General features: G+C 48.2%; 1 protein-coding gene across 1 annotated transcript in view; it reads left to right on the forward strand.

Annotated features, from left to right (window-relative positions):
• Nucleotides 1-20,363, forward strand: part of AGAP1 (ArfGAP with GTPase domain, ankyrin repeat and PH domain 1) — a gene marked incomplete at its 5' end in the record, with an annotated part of 295,221 nt that overhangs the window by 216,479 nt on the left and 58,379 nt on the right. The window contains one exon of the mRNA XM_081096019.1: nucleotides 15,800-15,877. Within this exon, the coding sequence (XP_080952145.1) occupies nucleotides 15,800-15,877 (78 nt within the window). The remainder of the gene's footprint in view (nucleotides 1-15,799; nucleotides 15,878-20,363) is intronic.

Here is a 20,363-nt window from a genome sequence, read left to right on the forward strand (position 1 = left end):
AATGCGTTGAGGGTGGCAATAATGACACCAGGCAGGCCTGGGGTGGTTAGGAACAGGGCTGGGAGCCACGCCTGGGTTTGAACTCCAACTCCACCTCTTAGTGGTGGGATGACCTGTGCAAGTTCCTTATCTTGTCCTGCCTCGGTGCTCTGAGCTGTAAAATGGGCCGATCTTGCTGTCTGTCCTCTAGGACAGTTGTCAGGATCCAGTGAGCTCGTCCATTTCAAGTGGGCAGGGCAGATGCTGCCTGAGGCCTTTCTTGGGATTCAGTTTGTATCTACCAAAATACTATTGGAGCCAATCACAGGCAACGTATTTGCAGGTTACATTGGTTCACCCAAGAGGCTCGGTGGTACTGTGTCCTGGTTTCTGCGATCACTTGTTAAATTGCGCTTTTCAGATGGTGTAGACTAGCCTTGGGCAAACTACGGCCCGCGGGCCGGATCCGGCCCGTTTGAAATGAATAAAACTAAAAAAAAAAAAAAAGACCGTACCCTTTTATGTAATGATGTTTACTTTAAATTTATATTAGTTCACACAAACACTCCATCCACGCTTTTGTTCCGGCCCTCCAGTCCAGTTTAAGAACCCATTGTGGCCTTCAAGTCAAAAAGTTTGCCCACCCCTGGTGTAGACAGTAACTGTCGGAGGTTATCCACTAACTAGCACCAGCATTGTTAAGCTGATTTGTCAACTCGCCCAGACCACCCCAGCCCCTAGCGTCCTGCCCACCATGGGCGATGGGCATAGGTGGCACCAGGGAGAGTGGCCACCCTGCTGCACTTGGTGCTGGAGGAAAGCTGTTTCCACACAGAAGTGGTGCGTTGCTGCAGGGTCTCTCCCTCAAACCCTTCTCGGCCCCTTGGCGGTCAGTTTCCATGGTTACTCATGCACCGCACCGTCCCTCCTGCCCCCACGGAGACTGGAGAGCCCATCTAGGCGCAGTCACTGAAAAATCTGCAGTCATGACCACCATGAATATCAGCGTTTCTTGGAAAAGTGGTAGTAAAGGTTATCCTTAAAGCAGAACGCCCTCTAGTGTAGGGCATAGAGTCTCATAGGGAGGGCCCAAATGACTTGGACAAAGAGCTCCTACCCTCCGTGGCCACGGCAGGCTGCACCGAATTCCCAGCTTATACTTGTGCCACTAAAAAGCCTGCTCCTTACGGGGCGGGGTGTGTGCAGGGGGTACGGAGACACAGTGATCATGGTCTAGACGTCTTAATCAATAATTGCCTTTGGCCCAGGGGCAGCTTGTGTTATGTGAGGTACAACTGAAACATTTCACATGGATTAGTCCTGTCCCTTCAACTGACTGAAAGCCGGGAAGGCAGGAGACACGTACTTACACGTCGCACAAGCCCAGCACTGTGCGTGCCTGTGACAAGCACTGACGAAGGCGGGGTCGCCAGGGAGAGGAGGAAGAGCGCCTCCGCGGGCCCACTGAAGGTACCGGTGGATCTGTTTTGCACAGCGTGGCTTCGTGTGACATCAGCAGCGTCTCCCACAGCCTGTGCTGTGGAACAGGAATGCGGCACGCTGCTCTGACAGGGAAGGGTAGGAGAGGCACATCGTCTGTCCACCAGCAAATCGAAGGTTCTGAGAAGCCTTCTGTTTAAAACAGTGGTTCTCAACCTTCTGGCCCTTTAAATACAGTTCCTCATGTTGTGACCCAACCATAAAATTATTTTCGTTGCTACTTCATAACTGTCATGTTGCTACTGTTATGAATCGTAATGTAAATATCTGATATGCAGGATGGCCTTAGGCGACCCCTGTGAAAGGGTCGTTCGACCACCAAAGGGGTTGCGACCCACAGGTTGAGAACTGCTGGTTTAAAACAAGTGAAAAAATAAATAAGTAACCTTGTTTGATTTGTTTAAACTCTGAGACACAAATACCCATGGCTGTGCCCTCTGCCCGGGCCCTTCTGGACTCTGGCGCTGACCTCGGGACAGTGTTCTGTTCTGTAACCCGTTCTGGGCAGTGGTGGCAGAGAGGGCGCTGGCTGCTTCCTCTGCTTTCCCACACACCCACAGCCCTGCCACCTCCTCCCTCCCAATTTGAGAAGAACTCGGGGAGCAAGTAGTGTGTCACTCACATGGAAACCGGAACGCCCCGAGAGGCATGTGTGTCCTGGGTGTGTGTCCAGCTTTGGGAGGTCATGAGGGCCCTTGCGGCTCACTCCCGACGGCTCCTGCGCAGACGCTTCCCCGTGGCTAAGCCGGATGTGCGTTCCCCTGGAACTCGAGGCCCCTTGTGTCACCTGAAGTCCTGGAACGCACTTCCTTCTGGTATGCATGCGTCCTTTTTAACCACGTGGCTACGTTTTCTATTTCAACACACTTCGTGATCTTGGAGCACCCCTACAGTCTTTGTTTGAAGCCACTGTATGTGGCATTTCCTCTGTGCCTGTATTTACCCAGTCCTGAAAGTTGGTTCTCTTTAGGCGTGTTACCCAACTCTTCATCCTATATAATAAAGAGCTAATACGCAGTCATCGCGCCCTCACACCCTCACGCCGGGGGACCTGAGGCTGCGCTCCCCACCTGGCGGGCTTGACGGGGGACCTGAGGCTGTGCTCCCCGCCTGGTGGGCTTGATGGACATGAGGCTGTGACCCCCGCTCTGCGGGGCTTGACGAGAGTGGGGCCAGCCGGGTCTGGGTCTCACACGATTTTGAGGCCCACGTGGGTGGGCAGGGACTTGACTCTGGGTCCCACGGCACACCCCAGACTCTGACAGGAGAGAGATTTTCATATACATTTTACTAATTTTCTGTCATCTCTGACACTTCTATTATAGAGAAAGGGCAAATAGCAATATTAAAATATTTCCTCTAATTCCCTTTTAATGTGCATGAATTTCGTGCACCGGGCCACTAGAGCTATAATAATTGTCAATGGAGATAATGTAGTTTATAAAATGCACCTCAAACTCATTTCTTTTCATATAACTGAAATCTTTTACTGCCTGTGCTTATGTCTAACTTGAATTTACCAGGTGTACCGGTTAATAATGCAGATTTTGTAGTCAAAGAAAACACGGTAATTTCAAGAGAAACATCAAAAGTAATTACTTTATTCAAAGTAATGTCCATCGCTAGCTACACATTTCCCCCATCTTTCAGGTAATTTGTGAATACCGTCCCAATAGAACTTTTCTTGTTTTGAGGCAAACCATTCAGAGACCCAATTTTCCACTTCTTTGTATGTTTTGAAGTGCTGCTCAGAAAGGCGTGTGCCATCCATCAGAATAAGTGGTAATCTGAAGGAGCAAGGTCTGGTGAATACAGTGGGTGGGTTCATACTTCCCAGGCAAGATCTCTTAACGTGTCTTTAACTGGTTTTGAAGTGTGTGGTGGTGCGTTATCATGAAGCAAAATTACTTTGCCGTGTCTTCTGGGATATTCTGGTCATTTCACGATCAAAGCATGGTTCAAGTTGATTATTTGTTGTCGGTAGCGATCAGTATTAAAGGTTCCACCTGGCTTTAGAAGCTCATAATACACCACACCTTCCTGATCCCACCAAACGCAGAGCATTGTCTTCTTTCCCAAGTGATTTGGCCTTGCAATCGATGTTGATGGTTGACCTGGATCAACCCATGATTTTGTGTGTTTGGGATTCTCAAAATAAATCCACTTTTCGTCGCCAGTCACAATTTGATGCAAAAAAGACTTTTTTTCGTGCCATTGAAGCAACACTTTACTGATGACTTTTTGGTTTTCCATTTGTCTTTTATTCAGTTGATGTGGCACCCATTTTCCTTCCTTTAAAATCTTTCCCATTGCTTGTAAACGATCGGAAATTGTTTGCTGAGCAACGTTTAATCGTTCTGCAAGTTGTTTTTAGTTTGACATGCATCTCTATCCAATAATGCTTGTAATTGTTGGTCTTCAAGCTTTTTTGGTTGATCTGGACGTTCTTTGTCGTTCACATCAAAAGCATCACTTTTAAAGCGTTTAAACCAGCGTTCACAAATATCTTGAGGGTGGAGCATGTTCACCATAAACTTCCCAAAGTATACAATAACTTTCAGCAGCACTTACCTTCAAAAATAAAGTAATGAATTAAAACTTCCCACAAATGCTCTTTTTTGGCACGAAACTCGACATTTTTAAGCGTAAAAAATATCTATGATGTTAACACCTTCAGCAGATTTGACATATGAAGTTTTGAAGCTTTCTGCCAATACAACAAAATAGCACACACATCAAATCGCATATATATCAACATACGTGTAACTCCATCTATTGAAAAAAATCCACATTATTAACCGGTACACCTAGTACCTATTGATATGACAATTATATAGAGGCTTGTTCCTTTCTGCTCTGAAAGTTGAGAAATAGATCTTCTTCTTCATCATCATAGCTAATAGTTATTATTTACTCTCTGCTGAACTATAGACTAATTGCCGTCTGTCTGCCTTATCTTATGTAATCCTGGCTTGTCCCAGATGGTTTCTATGTTACGTGAATTTCTCGGGGAGAAAGCATGTTGAACTGATTGGATTTTTACCAAAACTAAAATAAGAGTCACCATCCAGCACCATAGAGATACCTGTGTTGTTTACAAATAAAACCTTTAGTTTACTTTAAGCCACACTACCTAGGACCCTCCCATTGGAAAAAGGGGGTTGGGATCTATGAGGAATCCTACACACTCCATCAGGAGGCAGGCAGGCAGTCCCTGCGCACAGCAGCCCTGGGCTGCCGGATGACAAACCACCTTGATGGGCCAGTTTGATGCAACAGACCAGATTTGAAATCCAGAAAACTCCAAGCTGTCCCGAGCCCCTTGGAAGTCATTTGCGCTTTGATTCCATTTCTCTGTGTGGGGACCTTGCTCCCGCCAGCTGGGCCTTATCTGTCTTTGTTGTTGTTGGGCTTCTTTTATTCTCTGTCTCTTCTCTGCCTCGCCCATCGCCAAAAAAGATCCATTGTGCAAATTGATTTGGAGATCAGCCGTGATGAAACACTGGAGCTTCCCGGCTCGGCCGGTGCGGTGTTATTAGCTGTCCTGATTACCCGGGTGCGCGCGCCGGGCTGCCACAGGCTCACAGGTGTGCGGAGATTAACGGGGGCCTTCCAGCCGTTTGTCACACAGATGGCAGTGCCAATAAACCGAAAAACGATCAATCATTTTTCTAAAGATTGAAACCTTTTATCAGTTGTGTCAGTTTCATTATTCAATAAACGATTAGGAGCAGCCGTCCTTTATTCACCCCGCGTCCTGGTGAGGGCTGCTGCGGGTGGGGCGCCCCGCACCTGCACTGAGGTGCACACGCCTTCAGCACGCACCTGTCCAGAAGGGGCACTGGTCACTGCTGCTGGACAGATGAGAGAGTGTCTGATGTGCATCTTCTAATTTTTTTTAAGTCACACCGTGACACAGTTCATTTCTGCAGCAGTTGTGAGATTGGGTGGCCTTTTTTTTCTTTTACCTCTCACTGGGCCATTTACTAATGTTTAAAGTAAATTTGCCCTTTCATTTATTTTTTATTCTTTAATTCGGTATTATTTTATGTTAGTTTTAGGTGTACAGTGTAGTGGTTAGACACATATAATTTATGATCCCCCCTGATAAGTCTAGAACCCACCTGGTACCATACACATAGTTATTACAATATTATTGACTATATTCCCTATGTGGTCCTTTACATCCCCATGCCTATATTATAACTACCTCTCTGTAACTCTCAATTCCTTCACCTTTTTCTTCCAGTCCCCCAGTTCCCCTCCCTCTGACAACCCTCAATCTGTTACCTGTATCTATGAGTCTGTTTCTGTTTTATTTATTTTATTCTTTAGGTTTCACATATAAGTGAAATCATATGGTATTTGTCTTTCTCTAACTGACTTATTTCACTTAGCATAATACCTTCTAGGTTCATCCATGCTGTTGCAAATGGTAGGATTTCATTCTTTTTCATGGCCAAGTAATATTCTATTGTATATATGTACCATAGCTTTTTTTATCTACTCATCTATTTTCTTTAAGTTTTTTTTAATTGATTTTTAGAGAGAGAGGAATGAAGAGTGAGAGAGAAACATCAATATGAGAGTCACATCAGCTGGTTGCCTCCTGCACATGCCCCTGAACCGGGCCAGGGATTGAACCTGCAACTGAGGTAGGTGCCCTTGATAGGGAATCAAACCTAAAACCCTTTAGTGCCAGAACCGATGCTCTAACCACTGAACTATCAGCCAGGGTAAGATCTGTATCCTTTAATGTCAATGCCAACTATCTTGATTAAAGAAGTAGTGTTGGTCCTACTTGCACCCAAGTTGGTGATGTAAGCATGCGCCTGCGCTGGAGCCATAAAGCCCGGTTGATCTGGAGGAAGGAAAGGGCAGAGCCACCCCTCCCAGCCTGGTCCCGGGGTCGTCTGTGTAGACAGAGGTGAGTGTATGCTGACACCATGACTAACAGGAAGCAGAGGCACTTTAGAATGTTGCTGAATCATGGTCATCAGAAGGGCCTGCAGGCTTTTTTTAATTAGGACCCACTGAGAGAGATTGATCTTGCCATTTTTTAAAAACTTTTTTGCCCAAGTTTAGTTTATCATAAAACATGATTCTGCCACTAGCTACAAGTAGGAGAGGCAAATGTCACTGAGTTTGCTTGTATATCATGGACACCCTGTGTGATTATTCTGTCGGGGAGGGGCATGCATGGGTGCAAATAGATGCACGTGTTGCCTCTAATGAAGACCTTTTAAAATATTACCATTCTCGAAATAGTTCTGAATGGTATTTCTACTGCCTTCAAAAATATCTCCATGCTGTCTTCAGATCAATCTTCTGTATTTTTCCCCTGTATCTGGGACTGCGGTCTCCGTGGTGACTGTGGTCTCCCTGGTGACGTGGCATCTGTGTCAGGATCCTGCACAGTGTGTGGTTAGTGGCGTCTCACGTGCTGATCCCTGCTAAGGTGACCCTCGTGGGCAGGCAAGGGGGCCACAGCACAGAGCCCCGCGGCCCCCCAAGGCCACCTGTGCAGCTGCCAGGTGGGCAACGTTGATGCCCAAGCACCAGCTCTCCCCACCCCTCACTCTCCTCTAGGCTTCTGCCTGTCCTTTATCTCACCTTGCACCAGGGACTGCTGGGAGGACGGTGTGGTAGACACTGACCAAATGGTCAAATTCAGTCATCAACCCACCCTGCAGCCAGGTGCCCGTGAAGGGGGACATCCCGCACACTCTGTAAAATAACTTCCCTACCCCCGACGATTAGAAAAGAAATAAATAAAAGAAAACCCCCAAATAAGGCGCACATAATACATAGTCCGTATTCATTCACGAAACTGGTGATTGAAAACCTCAGAACCACCAGGCTGTGAACTCACTACATCTGTGGAGTAAGTCACTGTAATACTTCTTTCTCTTGCCATGTATTTGGGGGATTATATATGATGGGCTTTGATGAGAATAGCCAATGGGCACCTCATGCCTTATGCCCAAGTGAAGTATATCTATTTGGGACAATGTGTTCTGGATGCACCTGTGATTGCAAACTTGGATTTTTTTTGTATACAACCATATTGCTGGTCCTTTCTGTTTAAGAAACGCTGCTAATTCTGTCTCTTGATTAAGGCACTTGAGTGTCTTGAAGTTGCTCCTGAGTTCAGATTTTCCTAGAGTTGATAAATCACTGCAGGTGCATCTCAGTGAATCACGAAGCCAGCTTTGCATGACTTTCTTTCTTTTTATTAAACTCTGTCACTTTTATTGAAAAGATGGTTCTATTGTGCTGATTAGAAGCTGAGATCTAAACTCAACATGAGTGCCAACAACTTTTTCTCAATAGATCAAAGCTCATTTTCTGGTGATTAAAAGCTAATACTGGCAATTAGCTGGAATATTGCTCAAACATGGTACGTTTTGGTCAAATATATACACTGTAATCCACTAAAGGAAAAGCAATTTCAAGTTCAATGATTCCAGGTAAAACACTAGCAGACAGTGCGCTAGCTTGAAGAGCTGCCGGGGGGAAGTACTGCCACTGAAGAACATTAGTTAGCAAGCATACTCTGTTCACAACCATAAATTACATAACCTCACTGCCAGTGAGGTTAGCTTTGAGGTTGAGAATTTCGGTAGCACATGGGACCCATACTGTTTATGCCCCTCTGAGATTTCAGAGTGTCTTTAATTTGTAAAAGTTGACTTAATGATTAGTAGCATGAGTGGTATATTGTGATGAGATGGTAGTTCTTGCTGCATCTATTCCAAGCTGCGGAATACTCCTTTTTTTGGCAGAGTGTTACTCCTGACATTTCATCCTAAGAAAACAATTAAAATGATGGGGAGAAAAAAACTTAGATTCCTGCCCAAAGATGCCTATAATAGTATTTTAATAGGTTTTATTTTCTAGAAAAGTTTAAAACATAAAAGAAATTGAGGAGATAGTACAGGCAGCCCCCATATGCTCCTCACATGCACACACGTGCACAATTCCTCTGGTTTACATCTTTTCTTAGTGTGGCCTGTTTCTCACAATTAATCAGCTAACATTGGCACACCCACATTAACTAAAGTCTACTCCGTTTGGATTTCCTTCGTTTTTCCCTAATGTCCTCCCGCTTCTCCGGGACCCACTCTGGAGGCCACCTGACATTCCGGCGTCATGTCTCCTTAGGCTCCCTTGGCTGGGACAGTTCTTCAGACTTTGTTTTCGATGACCTGGACAGTTCTGAGTTCTGGTCAGCTCTACTGTATGGTGCTCCTCTCTTGGAATTTGCTTTTCTCTGGATCACTCTGGAACCTTGGGTTGCTGAGAGGAAGGCCACAGAGATAAAGGGCCATCTCATCACCTCGTGTAAACGGTACACACTATCAGCATGACTTAGGCCTGTCAGTGTTGGCCTTGGTCACCTGGTTTGAGGCTGTGTTATCAGGTGTCTCCTCCCTCTCCTCCCCTTTCCCCCTTCAGCGTGCCCTCTTTGGGAGGAGGCCTCTATGCACGGTGCGTAGGTAAGGAGTGGGGAGTTACGCCCCCTCCTTTAGGGTGAGCTGCCTACATAAATTTGAAATTCTCCTGCCAGGAAGATTGATCTCTTCTCCCCATTTATGACTTTATTCAGTCATTCACTTATATCAGTATGGACTCCTGGATATTTATTTTGTGTTTCTTTTCTTGCCCAGTTGTTCCAGCTTCGGCCATTGGGGGCTCTTTCAGTTGGCTCCTGTGCCTTTTTGTCGCACCCCCATCACTGTAGTGTTTGCCTCTGTGTGTGTGAGCTCACCCTTGCTTTCTGGACCTACACGAAGCTCCAGGACCATCTTGCATGTTTCCTGCCCCAGTCCTAGAATCAGCCGTTTCTCCAAGGAACCCGGTTCCTTTCACTCAGCGGTGGTATTAGAAACCAAGATGCGGGGGCTGGGCGTGCTCGTTGCTCCTGGGGTGTCATCACTTCCTGGCCCCCTCTGCAGACATAGCAAAGAAGAGAAACGTGTGTGTGTGTATATATATACAAATGTGCATATACATATCTATAGATACTTATGTATGTAACCACCAATTGCTACATTAAGCTAAAAAGAATATAGTATTTTTAATTGCATAAAATTGGAAATAACTAAATGTTTAATAGTAAGGAATGGCTACAAGTATGTTATGCTAACTCCACAATGCAACTGCTCAAAGGGGCAATTTTGCAAATTGTGGTAACATAACCCCTTACATTCAAAAGTAGTCCAGGTCTCTGTCAGAGCTGTCCCTGTAAGTGTGAGAATTATGTGTGTATGTGGGTACTAGCTTTAAATCGGCTAGATTGGTCATGGTTTATTTTTAATACTGAACTAATATGAAATGAACTTTGCTTTTGCAGAAATATTAAAATAGTCTTCCAAAGTGTTCTGGCTTGAAGCGGAATACCATTGGCATATCGAAATTATTTTTAAATTAAAGAAATGAGATGGTTGTTACTATTTTGTTGTGTCCACTCTTGCACCGTGTTTCCAGTCCCTCCTAGGATAGCAATGACCTTGTCTGCTCATTGGCGATAACCAGGGAACGTGCTGAAAAGTTGGCCCATTATAGCCCAAGCAGTTTTGTGGGGAGAAATCTGTTAGCGTTTAAAGGACTGCATTCCCATTACAGCAAGAAGAATCAAACATTTAGAATTCTGTTGCTTTCCCACTCTGATCTTCGTCCGGCTACATAAATGCCCTGGATCTCATCGTTCTGTGGTTCCTCAAGCCACAGATCCGAATGCTACTGGGAATTTCCAGTCAAGTCCTCCCTAAATGCAAAAGGTTAAAAAGTACTTTCTGGAAGATGTTTTCGGTAGTCTCAGATTCAGATGGCCAGAGGGAAAGGGGACGTGATTGACTGACTAACCCTGAAATGTGTCATTTCTCGGGGCGGTGGGAGGAAGTCAGCCACAGGGAGGGCAGATGAAACGCACTGTCTGCGTGGCTGCGGCTGGTGGTCCAGTGATCACAGCCCCTCAATTACAGCCCTGCGCGGAGCGCGAGCGGCCGTTGCAGAGTAATTGTGCCTTTGATTAGTTGCCTTAACTGGCCATCGCCTTTGAAATATGATAGCACAATTTGAAGTTTTATTAAAAACCTATTTTTTTCCTGAAATTGTCGAGAAAGATTTTGTGTTTAAAAAAAAAAAAAATCCTACAGAAGCCTGCAATATACTCTATTGGAGGAAATTGAGAAGACATAAGAGAAGAAAGACAAAAGAAGAGACGAATGTTTCCCATTATCACTCATTCCCGTCTCGGGATCCTGTGGTGGTGGCGGCGGGGGCGCCCGCGTGCCGGGCCTGCAGTGAGAACACAGCTGAGCCTCGCGTTTTCTGAGGGAGAATTCGGTCTGCCGTTTGTTTCTATTTTGAAGGACAGCCACGCAGTGATCAGGGGGAAGTGACAGTGTTCACTGAGGAGCGAGGCCTAGAATACGAAAGCAGAGTATTTCTGGCGCTGCCACGTCATGGCCAGTTCCTGTTCTAACCTCATCCTACACTCGGAACAGAATCAACCCCGAGGCCAAGGAGCCCCGATTTCAACTTCTTAATAAGCCCACCCCCCAAAAAACAGTTCTGCCTTCTCCAAATGAACAGCTACTCCGTGAAGACAAGGAGAGAAGTCTCCACGACTTAGGGATGTGTTTCTGATCTCCACCTGAGAACATGGCAGGCTTATCATAAAGGGCATGTCCCCCGGCAGTCGCCTCTCCTTGTAGCCCTGGTGAAAGGTGGACAGTCTTGGTGCTGGACGAAATACCCAATTAACCTGGGTGCACCTGAACCCACGCCCGGCGCCCAGTGTGTTTCCGGGCCGAGAGGAAAACTGCTCTCTGCCTAATTGGAACTTCTGGTTTTATGGCGTATCCTGGAGTTTTTACTTAGTTTTTATTTTCACTGTTTCCCAGGGTTAATGGCATTTTCTGTAAGTGTCTGCATTAGCCCACTCTGTAGAAGCCCTGGCGGTTTGCAAATCCAAGAGCTTTAAACGAAGCCACCGACATGGAAATTGTATTTGCTGTAAAGGAAGCCATTATGAGTTACTAGAAACTGAATCAAAAGTTTATCATGAAGAGGTGATTACTTATTTCGGAGTTTTACTTCGTCAGATACTCATCCTTCCATTCTTGGGCCCCGATTGCGAAAAGGACCCTGGTCTTGCTGGAACCTGCCAACGACCAAGTTAGGCTGCTTCCTGAACACACGTCCTAGATTGGCGTGGCCTCGGGTTTTGTTTAATCCTCTCAAAGGCCCTTTTAACGGATGTTTCAACACAACGACTTCTCTGTGTGGCCGCCTCTAGGAAGCCCCTTCACAGCGAAAGCAGCGAGTTCACGTCCTGTGCGAATCTTCGGGGCTGTGTCTTATGAAAAACGCCACGGCCTTTTCAGAGGAGAACAGAATGTGTACACAGTCTGGTCGAGTAAATGAACGTCCATGAGGCCAGCACAAAAGAAATCCCCGATCTCTAACCTCGCAGTGAAATCGCCACGGACAGAGATCACAGCGATACGGGAGCACTAAACTGGAAGAGTCGGGAAACCACAGCGGAATCTGCTCCTGCCTATGCCTGTCCTGGGGGCGGGAGGAGGCGTTTCCCACTCGGCGACCTGGGGCCAGCGTCAGTGTGAACTGCTCCCAGGAGCACAGGCCTCCCCTCTGCTGCACAGGCAGCCTTATACCGACGGCATCCTTAAAACAAATAGCCACACCTCCGAAGTGGACAGGGTCGTGCTGCCTGACCAGGTTACCACATGGCTTCTCTGAGAGGCACAGGTGTGCACCCTCTTGAATGGATGGAGGGGGTATTTGTTTTGTTCTGAGACGTGTTAGGAGTGAGTGGCACCCAAAAAGACCCTGTTCGTTCTCAAAATTGACTCTGGGGTCTGCAGAGCCTCACCTTGCCAGCCCAGTTGGCCCTCACCCTCGGACATAAGTGGGGTGCACAGGGTTCGGACATGCACCCTCCTGGCTGTGTTGTCCTTTCACCAGCTGCCTGAGGAACACTCAGTCAACAAAGAGCTGCAGCGGAAGGAGACCAGAGGTGACATTAGTGTAAGCCCTGGTCTCCTGGTGCGGCGCGGGAGGAAGAGTTGAGAATAAAACCCTGCTCGTTGGAGCGTGCCGGCAGACTAAGGACTCTTTTTAGTCCATTTATTAAGCGCTGGTCGGAAGAATCTCGTCTTGGAGATCTGTCTGTGAGTAGTCCTCAGGCACTCCCATGCTGTAAGGAGGAAAACAATATTTTGCTTAGAGAAACAAAATAGAAATTCTCCTTTAAAATAAAATTTTAATTCACTCGTGATCATCGCATGAGCTCTCAGGAAAAGCTGTTGCTTCCACCAAATTCGGCCACCTGCAATAATTGCGAGACGTTAACGCTAAGTGATTCCAGCAACTCCTGCTCAGCACAGCCGTGATTTGCGAGTTTTCCTCGCCCTGTCTCCTCTGAGAAGGCCGTGACTGGGAGCAATTACGAGGGGTGAGCGATCGCGCCGCTCCTCATTCTGTCCACCAGACACCGACGCCGTGCAGAGAGGTCTGTGACTTGGCCTTCCACCAGCCTTTCTCCTTGAGAACGTCGCTCTCGCTCAGGCTGGACGGCCATTGAGAGGCTCTGCTGCCTTTGCCCAATAACAGGTGAAATTCTGGTTTTAAAATAATAGTTTTTGTGAAAAACAAATAACATTAGTGACAAAAGTCAAAATAAGTCAGCCTACTTTTAAATGGAAGAAACTATATTCCTGTAATTTTTTTTCCAAAAAAGAAAAGAATTTCTTAAAACAAAGATTACCCATAAAATGTAGTTTTTTGAGCTCGTCTGCATGAAGTCCTCGAGAATCACTGCCTATTTCAGAGGCCTGAGAGCCAGGGGGTACCCCCGCACGTGGCTCAGGTGTGTGGTAGCCAGGCGGGACCGGTATCCAGCCAGCAGCCTCAGGTTGAGCACTCCCGAGTCCCTTTGGTGCGATGCCTCCGTTTCCCTTAGAGGTGAATCCAGGCAGCCGCGTCGCACACAGCCTGAGGTTTTATCGATGATCATACGATTGTATTTTCATGTTGAAGCTTCTAACCCAGTGGACTTGGAGCAATCAGTGCCCCGGGAGACGAATGCTCGTATCAGGACCTTGGCATCAGCCAGGAAAAGTCCATTTGTTTTAGGAGAAGAAAAAGGCATGACATTCTGCACATTAAAATTGATTATTTCATCAATAGGTTAATAGAAAACCAGGCTGCGAGTTCACTTCCTGCTTATACTTCCATACAGTAATGGGAGACCAGGGCATGAAAAATGCAAGGCATAGCGAGGGCCAGAGAGGGTTTTCCATGGCGCTTCCCCCTCCCGCGCCCTGACCACACTGTGCCTATTTATATGTAAATGTTGCCGGCAGAGGCTAGTTTTCCATGAGGAGCAGGGCTCTCTGACTGCTACTTTCTGGAACTTGTGAATTATGGGCCAAGATGCCAGGACTTCAGCTATCGAAATAATTAAGGGCACAGCAAAAGTGTCCGTTACCCTGAGGAACCTGGTAACCCTCCGCTGAACGTGTCTAAAGGAAACATTTGAAAACTGCCTAGTTCGGTTCCTTGTAGGCATGACGTTTGTACTGGTGGGTACCTGAAGGCCCTTTCCCAGGTGTGCTGTTCCTCGGGACGGGTACCTTATCGATACCTTGAGGATGTAAGATGAGGGGCACGTCTCCACCCATGAAAAAATTAAATTTAGACGCATACACTGTAGACGCCTACTCGTTTTGAGATTGCATTTCTTATTATTTCTTGTTTTGAAGCAACCAAGTCATTCTTAGGTGTTTAGTTAAAATTTAACTGTTTCTCTTTAAATCAGGTGACAAGTAAATGACAGCTAGCTCTTTTTCTCACCATTATATAAAATTTGCCTCTGAATGCACAGAACTGTGCTGCTTCAGAATTGCATCTGCTTCCTTGAATGTCCACATTTTGTGCATGTATTTTCTATCGTCACTCCAAAGAAACCCAATACGCACCCAGGCACTGGGGGTTCGCTTCCGCAGCAGAACTGGTCCTGGAGACCCAGTCCTCCCCCAGGTCATTGAACTGGGCACACCGGAGCCTACACCACACTCTTTGAGGTAAACCCCACCGCAGGCAGGAGCAGCCAACCCGTCCTAAGTGAGGAGCGGGTGGGCGTGAGAGAGCTGTCCCCTGCCCAGTGCAGGCCGCGTTTCTGTGCTGTGAGCGTCAAGACTCCTGTGCAAATGCAGGCACCTGCCTCCCCAGGTGTGCACGGTCATCCAAAGAGCCTCATGGGAGGGCTGGCCAGTTTCTCTTCCCGGCTGCGGACATGGAGAGAGACAGGTGGTCTGGTTAGGGTCCTTCACGGGTCTCACGTCCTGAGTCCGGGGCGGGGGGGGCGGTGCAGGGGGTGAGGCTGATGAACTGAGACTGTCTCCCCAGAGGAGCATCGGGACCGCTCACCCCAACCAGTCACTGCACAGTGTCAGGTGTGGGGTCCGCCCGTGTTAGATTGGTTCTGCCTTTGACTTCCCAACCCAGGGTTCCTCCGTGGGTCACTTGCTCCTCTCTGGGTAACTTGGTCTTTGCTTTTTCTTTCTGATGCTTCCTCCAGTGAGCTGAGCGCTTAAGGAGGCACGTGTGCTCTTGGGGGTCCTGGGAGCTCCATCCAGAGCCCCCGGCAGCCCTGTAAGAAGGGGCCTCCACCCTTCAGCAGCAGCCAGGTGGCAGCAGGGTTTTGCTGACATGATAACTGTCCAGATCCGAATGTGCTCATATGTCTGGTCGGGGAGGTGGGGGGCGGGGGTGGGGGGGCTTCATCTTTTATCAGCTGAGTGTTAAGACCTCCGTCCGCAGCACATATAGGAACTGCCCATCACCAGGAGCTCTAGTTTGACATGCTGCCAGGTTTTGCCAAATCAGAGGGCTCATGGCTACTGCCATCATAGCTCCTTCGAAAGATGCCACCAGTCCCCAAGGAAGAGGCCAGCTTGGCACGGTTGGAAGTAGCCACGTGTAAAACCAGGGTGCCTGGCCTCCTTGCCTGGGCGTCTGTTTGATTCTGTGCAAACCTGATGACACTGGCAGGCACGCCTCTGTCCTGCCCAGGTTCCCTGTGCTACAGGCTGGCAGTGGGGGGTGGGGGTGGGGTGGGGGGGAGGGACCAGCAGGGACCCACCAGCACCCACCGCCCCTCCGGGAACAGATGGACGTGATGTCACGTGCTACTTTGACATTTCTTTTCTCCCCTTTTCATTTGATTTCTTCTCCTTTTTGTTTTCTGTCTTTCTCCCCCTCTCCCCTTTCTGCTCTCTGGATGCAGCCAAACGCAAAGCATGGAAACTAAACCGTGTTGGTAGCCTGCGAAATATATACAGCAGCAGCAGCACCAACACTGAAGGTAACGCCAGCGCCCACCCTTCCGCCAGCGCCCACCCTCTCCCGCCCCCCCCCCCCAGACATGGAAATGCAGCCCGAAGCCGCATGCACCCTTATTGTGTTTGCAGACTCATTCCTGTGGTCTTTCCATCTTTTTGTTTGTGTGTTTTATTTTACCATTCATGTTCCTTTCAGCTTACTTAAATCCTGACCTTTCCCTTCAGTCATAGAGTGGTGATGTTTAAATTACTTCAGAAACCTATTTCCTCCTCTTTTTTCTTTTGCTTTATACATGTGGGCACTCAACGTAATATTTCCCAAGTTATTACAGTTTTTAAAAGTGTTAGTATCAGGTGTAATGATCTGTAGCCAAACACAATAGTGCGCCGTGACATTTAAGCAACAGTCTTAATTTGTTTTGTGGACGCATTCTCTGTAATGCTCCGCGCAGCTCTGATCCGGAGGCCCGGCCCGGGTCATTTGCATGGGCTGCTATTGCTTGTAAATTCGGTATATTGTTGTGTTTCTAAAGGTCGTCCGGTGCCAAAGTTCACAAATTGACTTGCGTTGCTTTTTTCCGCGAAGACAGCCGTCATTGCTTTTGTATAATAGCAGATTGAATTTCCCTCCCCACCTTCATTTGAACAACACAATTATAAATTGCCTTTTTTTATGATTACAAATGTCAGGGGTCAGAATTATTCTGATGCCAAGCAAGGGACCCCCTCCACCCTCAGCCCAAGCCCTCGCGCAGGGGGCCGGCGTACATTATGTGCGATGCAAAGCAGGTCACAATCCAGCGATCTCGGTATAATAGGGGGACATTTTTTTTCACTTAAGTGCGAGCCAAATGGGTCAAGTAATCGCGAGCCGGCGCCCTCACACTAATTGACTTATTTGGGGATGATTATAACTGTAATATTTTTCTTAATGTCACTGTTTTCTGGGCTGTTGATTTTAGCGATTGCCAGGCGGTGGCATTAAATCTCTTGTAAATTTTAAATTGCACGGTATTTCTGTAAACAAGTCCCCCTCTTCACATCCCAGTCATTAACCTCTGCTGATTTATATCGCTGCCCTTCTTTTCTTCCTTTCACAATTGCTCCGGTCTCGCCGCTGAAAGCCCTGCTCTCGGCCAGGAAAAAAAAATGAATCTGGAAAACAAAACTACATCTTCATGATGCCTTGTTAAAGACCTATTTTTTAATCATAATTTTTTTTCATTCCTCAAGGGGGAATTGTCATCCGATAAGGTACCAATGGAGCTGGCCCCCCGAGGTATCTTCTTTCAAAGCATTCGTTCAAGAAAGATAAAGCGAGAGAGAAAAATAATAGCATTTTAGCAACAGTCCCAACACCTACAGGACCAAGTATCTTCTTTTGTGGTATTTTAAAGGGTATTAAAATGCTCGTTCACTATTTTTTATTGTTAGTTTTTCAACTGAAGGTACAAATCATTTCTCTTCACTGTGTCCTTATCAGATATGTTATATTTTGTATGTGTATGCATTTTCCACAACAAATTGGCTTATTGGCTCTCGGCCTTAAAAAATGAGTCATGACATTCGGCTTCACATGTAGTTGTATATAAAATTGGGGGGCAGGAAGGAGGCAGACACTCCCCCTGAGACTGCTGATGGGGCCCCTGGAGACACTGGTGGGCTGAAGCTCATGACAGGTGTGACGATTCGCAGAAGTGGGAACTTCTCAGCCTTGATCGATCAGGTAACCCACCCCTCTGCCTGCCCAAAGCCATGGGTGGGGAGGTACCATGACACGTGCCTCTCTCTAAAATCTATAAATACCAAGTAACACTGCCAACTCAGAGTCTCCAAGGCAGCCCTAGGTCTGTTGGAGGAAATAATGCCCCAGAGCCAGGCCTCCCTCACATTGTCTCCTCGTATCTGTTCAGTGTTCAGTTACATTTATGAACCTTCAATTAAGCGACACGATCATTCTTCATTTAGTTTGAGTTTCTTTTAAGATTAATATCTGCACGCACACTGTCTCATTTCATACGGCCTTTAATAGTATGTTATGAAACTCATATAATTGCATAAAATAAATTATCAAAGGGCCTCTCTGATTGCCAGTCTCTGGATGTATGGCATCACATATTCTGTCTATAAAATGATTCTCTCTGGACATTCACATCCTGAGATTCTGACTGTTACTGTAACCCGAGGCCTCGAGTGTTGCACCAAATGGACCCCTCCCCAGATGGAGTATTTTTTAAAGTGGTCCACTCAGTACCCAGAAACACCAGTGACTGCAGAGTGTCACTAAGAGCCAGGCCCTGTCCAAGGAGCCTGTCCACTGGTCGGCGTTGTCCTCGGTGCAGCCAGTGGGCAGGGGGGTGGGGGGGGTCCTCATCCCCCTTTCCAGACGGGGGAGTTCAGCTCAGATCCTACGGGAGTGGCCTGGGGATGGGCAGGACCGATCCGAAGCCCTTTTTCTCTTATGACCGCTCTCTTCTGGCCCTGGGACTACCTGTTGTTTATCTCCACAGTCCCCTGCCCACAGGTGTTGTGTTGTTCTGGAAAGTGGGGCGTTGGCAGGTCACTCGACTTTCTGCAGAACAAGCAGTAGGTTCCGGAGGCAGGACATGTGCCCAGATCACCACCTTCAGGACCCAGACCCCACGCTGCGTGTGTGGATGTCAGGCGTGGGTTCGAGCAAGTGATACCCAACTAATTAGGGAAACGCACATACGAGCATAGAAAACAAACAGAGATATATTCTCTTTTGCTCTTTTTCTGTTCATTCGGGCTGATTATCCCTGATACCAATATGGAAACATAATTTGTATATATTACAGTGCACTAATTCTTAAATCTTTGTGACTTGGTAAAAATTCAGCTGTGAAATCTTTGTTCCTTCCATGAGATGCAACTCTGACATTTCCATCTCGGGAGCCGGTGATGGGGCGGAAGGCACATCTATGGTGGGGTTTCCCAGTGCTTAGTCGCCTCCCAAGACCAGCATCAGGAATGCCCGCATCCACGGTAAATGCTTTTCTATGAAAGAACCGAGAGAACTGGGCCGAAGGGCGGACGTTGTGCAGAAGGAGCCGTGGGAGGGAGGCCTGTGGGAGGGTGGTGAGCACACTGCCCCCACCCCGCGTGGCTGCGGGGCCACCGGCGGGCGGAGGAGCCGCGCTGCGAGTTGGGTGAGCCGATGGACTCTCTGCTCACAGGAAAGCATCTTCAGTGCGTGTCATAGGCGTAAATGGGTTCAGGAAAGATGCACTGGGAACAGGGGCATCTCTTGGGGTGTCAGGCCACCCACATTATAGTTGACACCTACACCCAAGTGTCCCCATTCAGCCCAGTCCAGGGAGGTCCGTTTCTGTGGAGCTGGGACTTGCCCCAGAGACAGGCCTTTGAAATCTCTGTTTTGGGTGCCTCCCTGCCACCGCCACAGAGATGGCCTGAGGTCCCCGGACACTGTGTCCCAAACAGGCCTTGCCATGGAGAGTCGATTCTTTGGAGAACAGCTGTGGCGGGCACGGCTGCGGGCTTCATGCCAAGTCAGTGCCCACACCTCTTCCCCCAGTGGGTAGACAAGACGTGCCTGTTCACCTCAACAAAGGTGCACAGGTCTTTAAGAATATAGCTCGCCGGTGACCGCCCGCCCACTGCCCAGTGCTCCAGTCACAGCTTGGAGACCTCACTCGCTCAGGTTGAGTTCCACAAATCCCAGCCGTGCTCACGCGCTCACACCTGAGTGGAAAGCCCACCGAGGCCTGGGCTCCTCTCCCGACTGGACGCTGGGTCTGAGCAGGTGGAGAGGGGAAGGGCTGGCAGGCAGAGATCCGATGCAGAGCGAGGGAAGGTGTGTCCCGAAGGGCCCAGGTGCCCTGGGCTTCCTGGAGAAGGAAGCTGCCTTTGACGCAGGGCTCAGCACAGGCTCCACGGCTGTGACACCTGGCAGGAGCCATCGTTTCCCGGCATCCTGCCCACTGACTCTCCAGGTACCCCTGTGCATCCTCCACGTTTACAAAAGGAGAAAACAAGGCAGGGAGATGGGCAGTCAGGGGCCCCAGAAAAACACGTGAGGATCAGGCCAGGCCAGGCACGGGGGTCAGAGCCGCCACCCGAACCCGGCCGTGGGCTCAGCAGCAAGCATGGAGCACGTTTAGGCTTGAGCACCTTTGGGGCTGAGACACCAGGCAGACAGCAGCTCTTGCCTAGTGGGGGTGACCGTCGAGCTGTCCTTCTGCGGGACTGCCTGCAGGGTGTGAGCCCAGCCCCCATCCAGGTGTCCCAGCCGCCTTCCCAAGGCCGCGCCTGCCTGTTGGGCTGCCTTCCACAACCCGACAGGGGTCCTCTTCACTCACTCATTTCATTCTTTCAGACTGTGGTTCTTGATGAGAAATTTGGCAAACCTTGTGCTTGTGAGTGGCCTTGTGGTTTCGAGCCCAGACCCCTAAGACAGGCGGTCTTGGTCCAGTTCTCACATCCCCATCTCTTCACCTTGAAGCGCACTCTCTGTACCTCGGTTTCTCC

Source organism: Myotis nattereri (assembly GCF_964212035.1).
Source record: "Myotis nattereri genome assembly, chromosome: 7".
Lineage (NCBI taxonomy): Eukaryota > Metazoa > Chordata > Mammalia > Chiroptera > Vespertilionidae > Myotis > Myotis nattereri.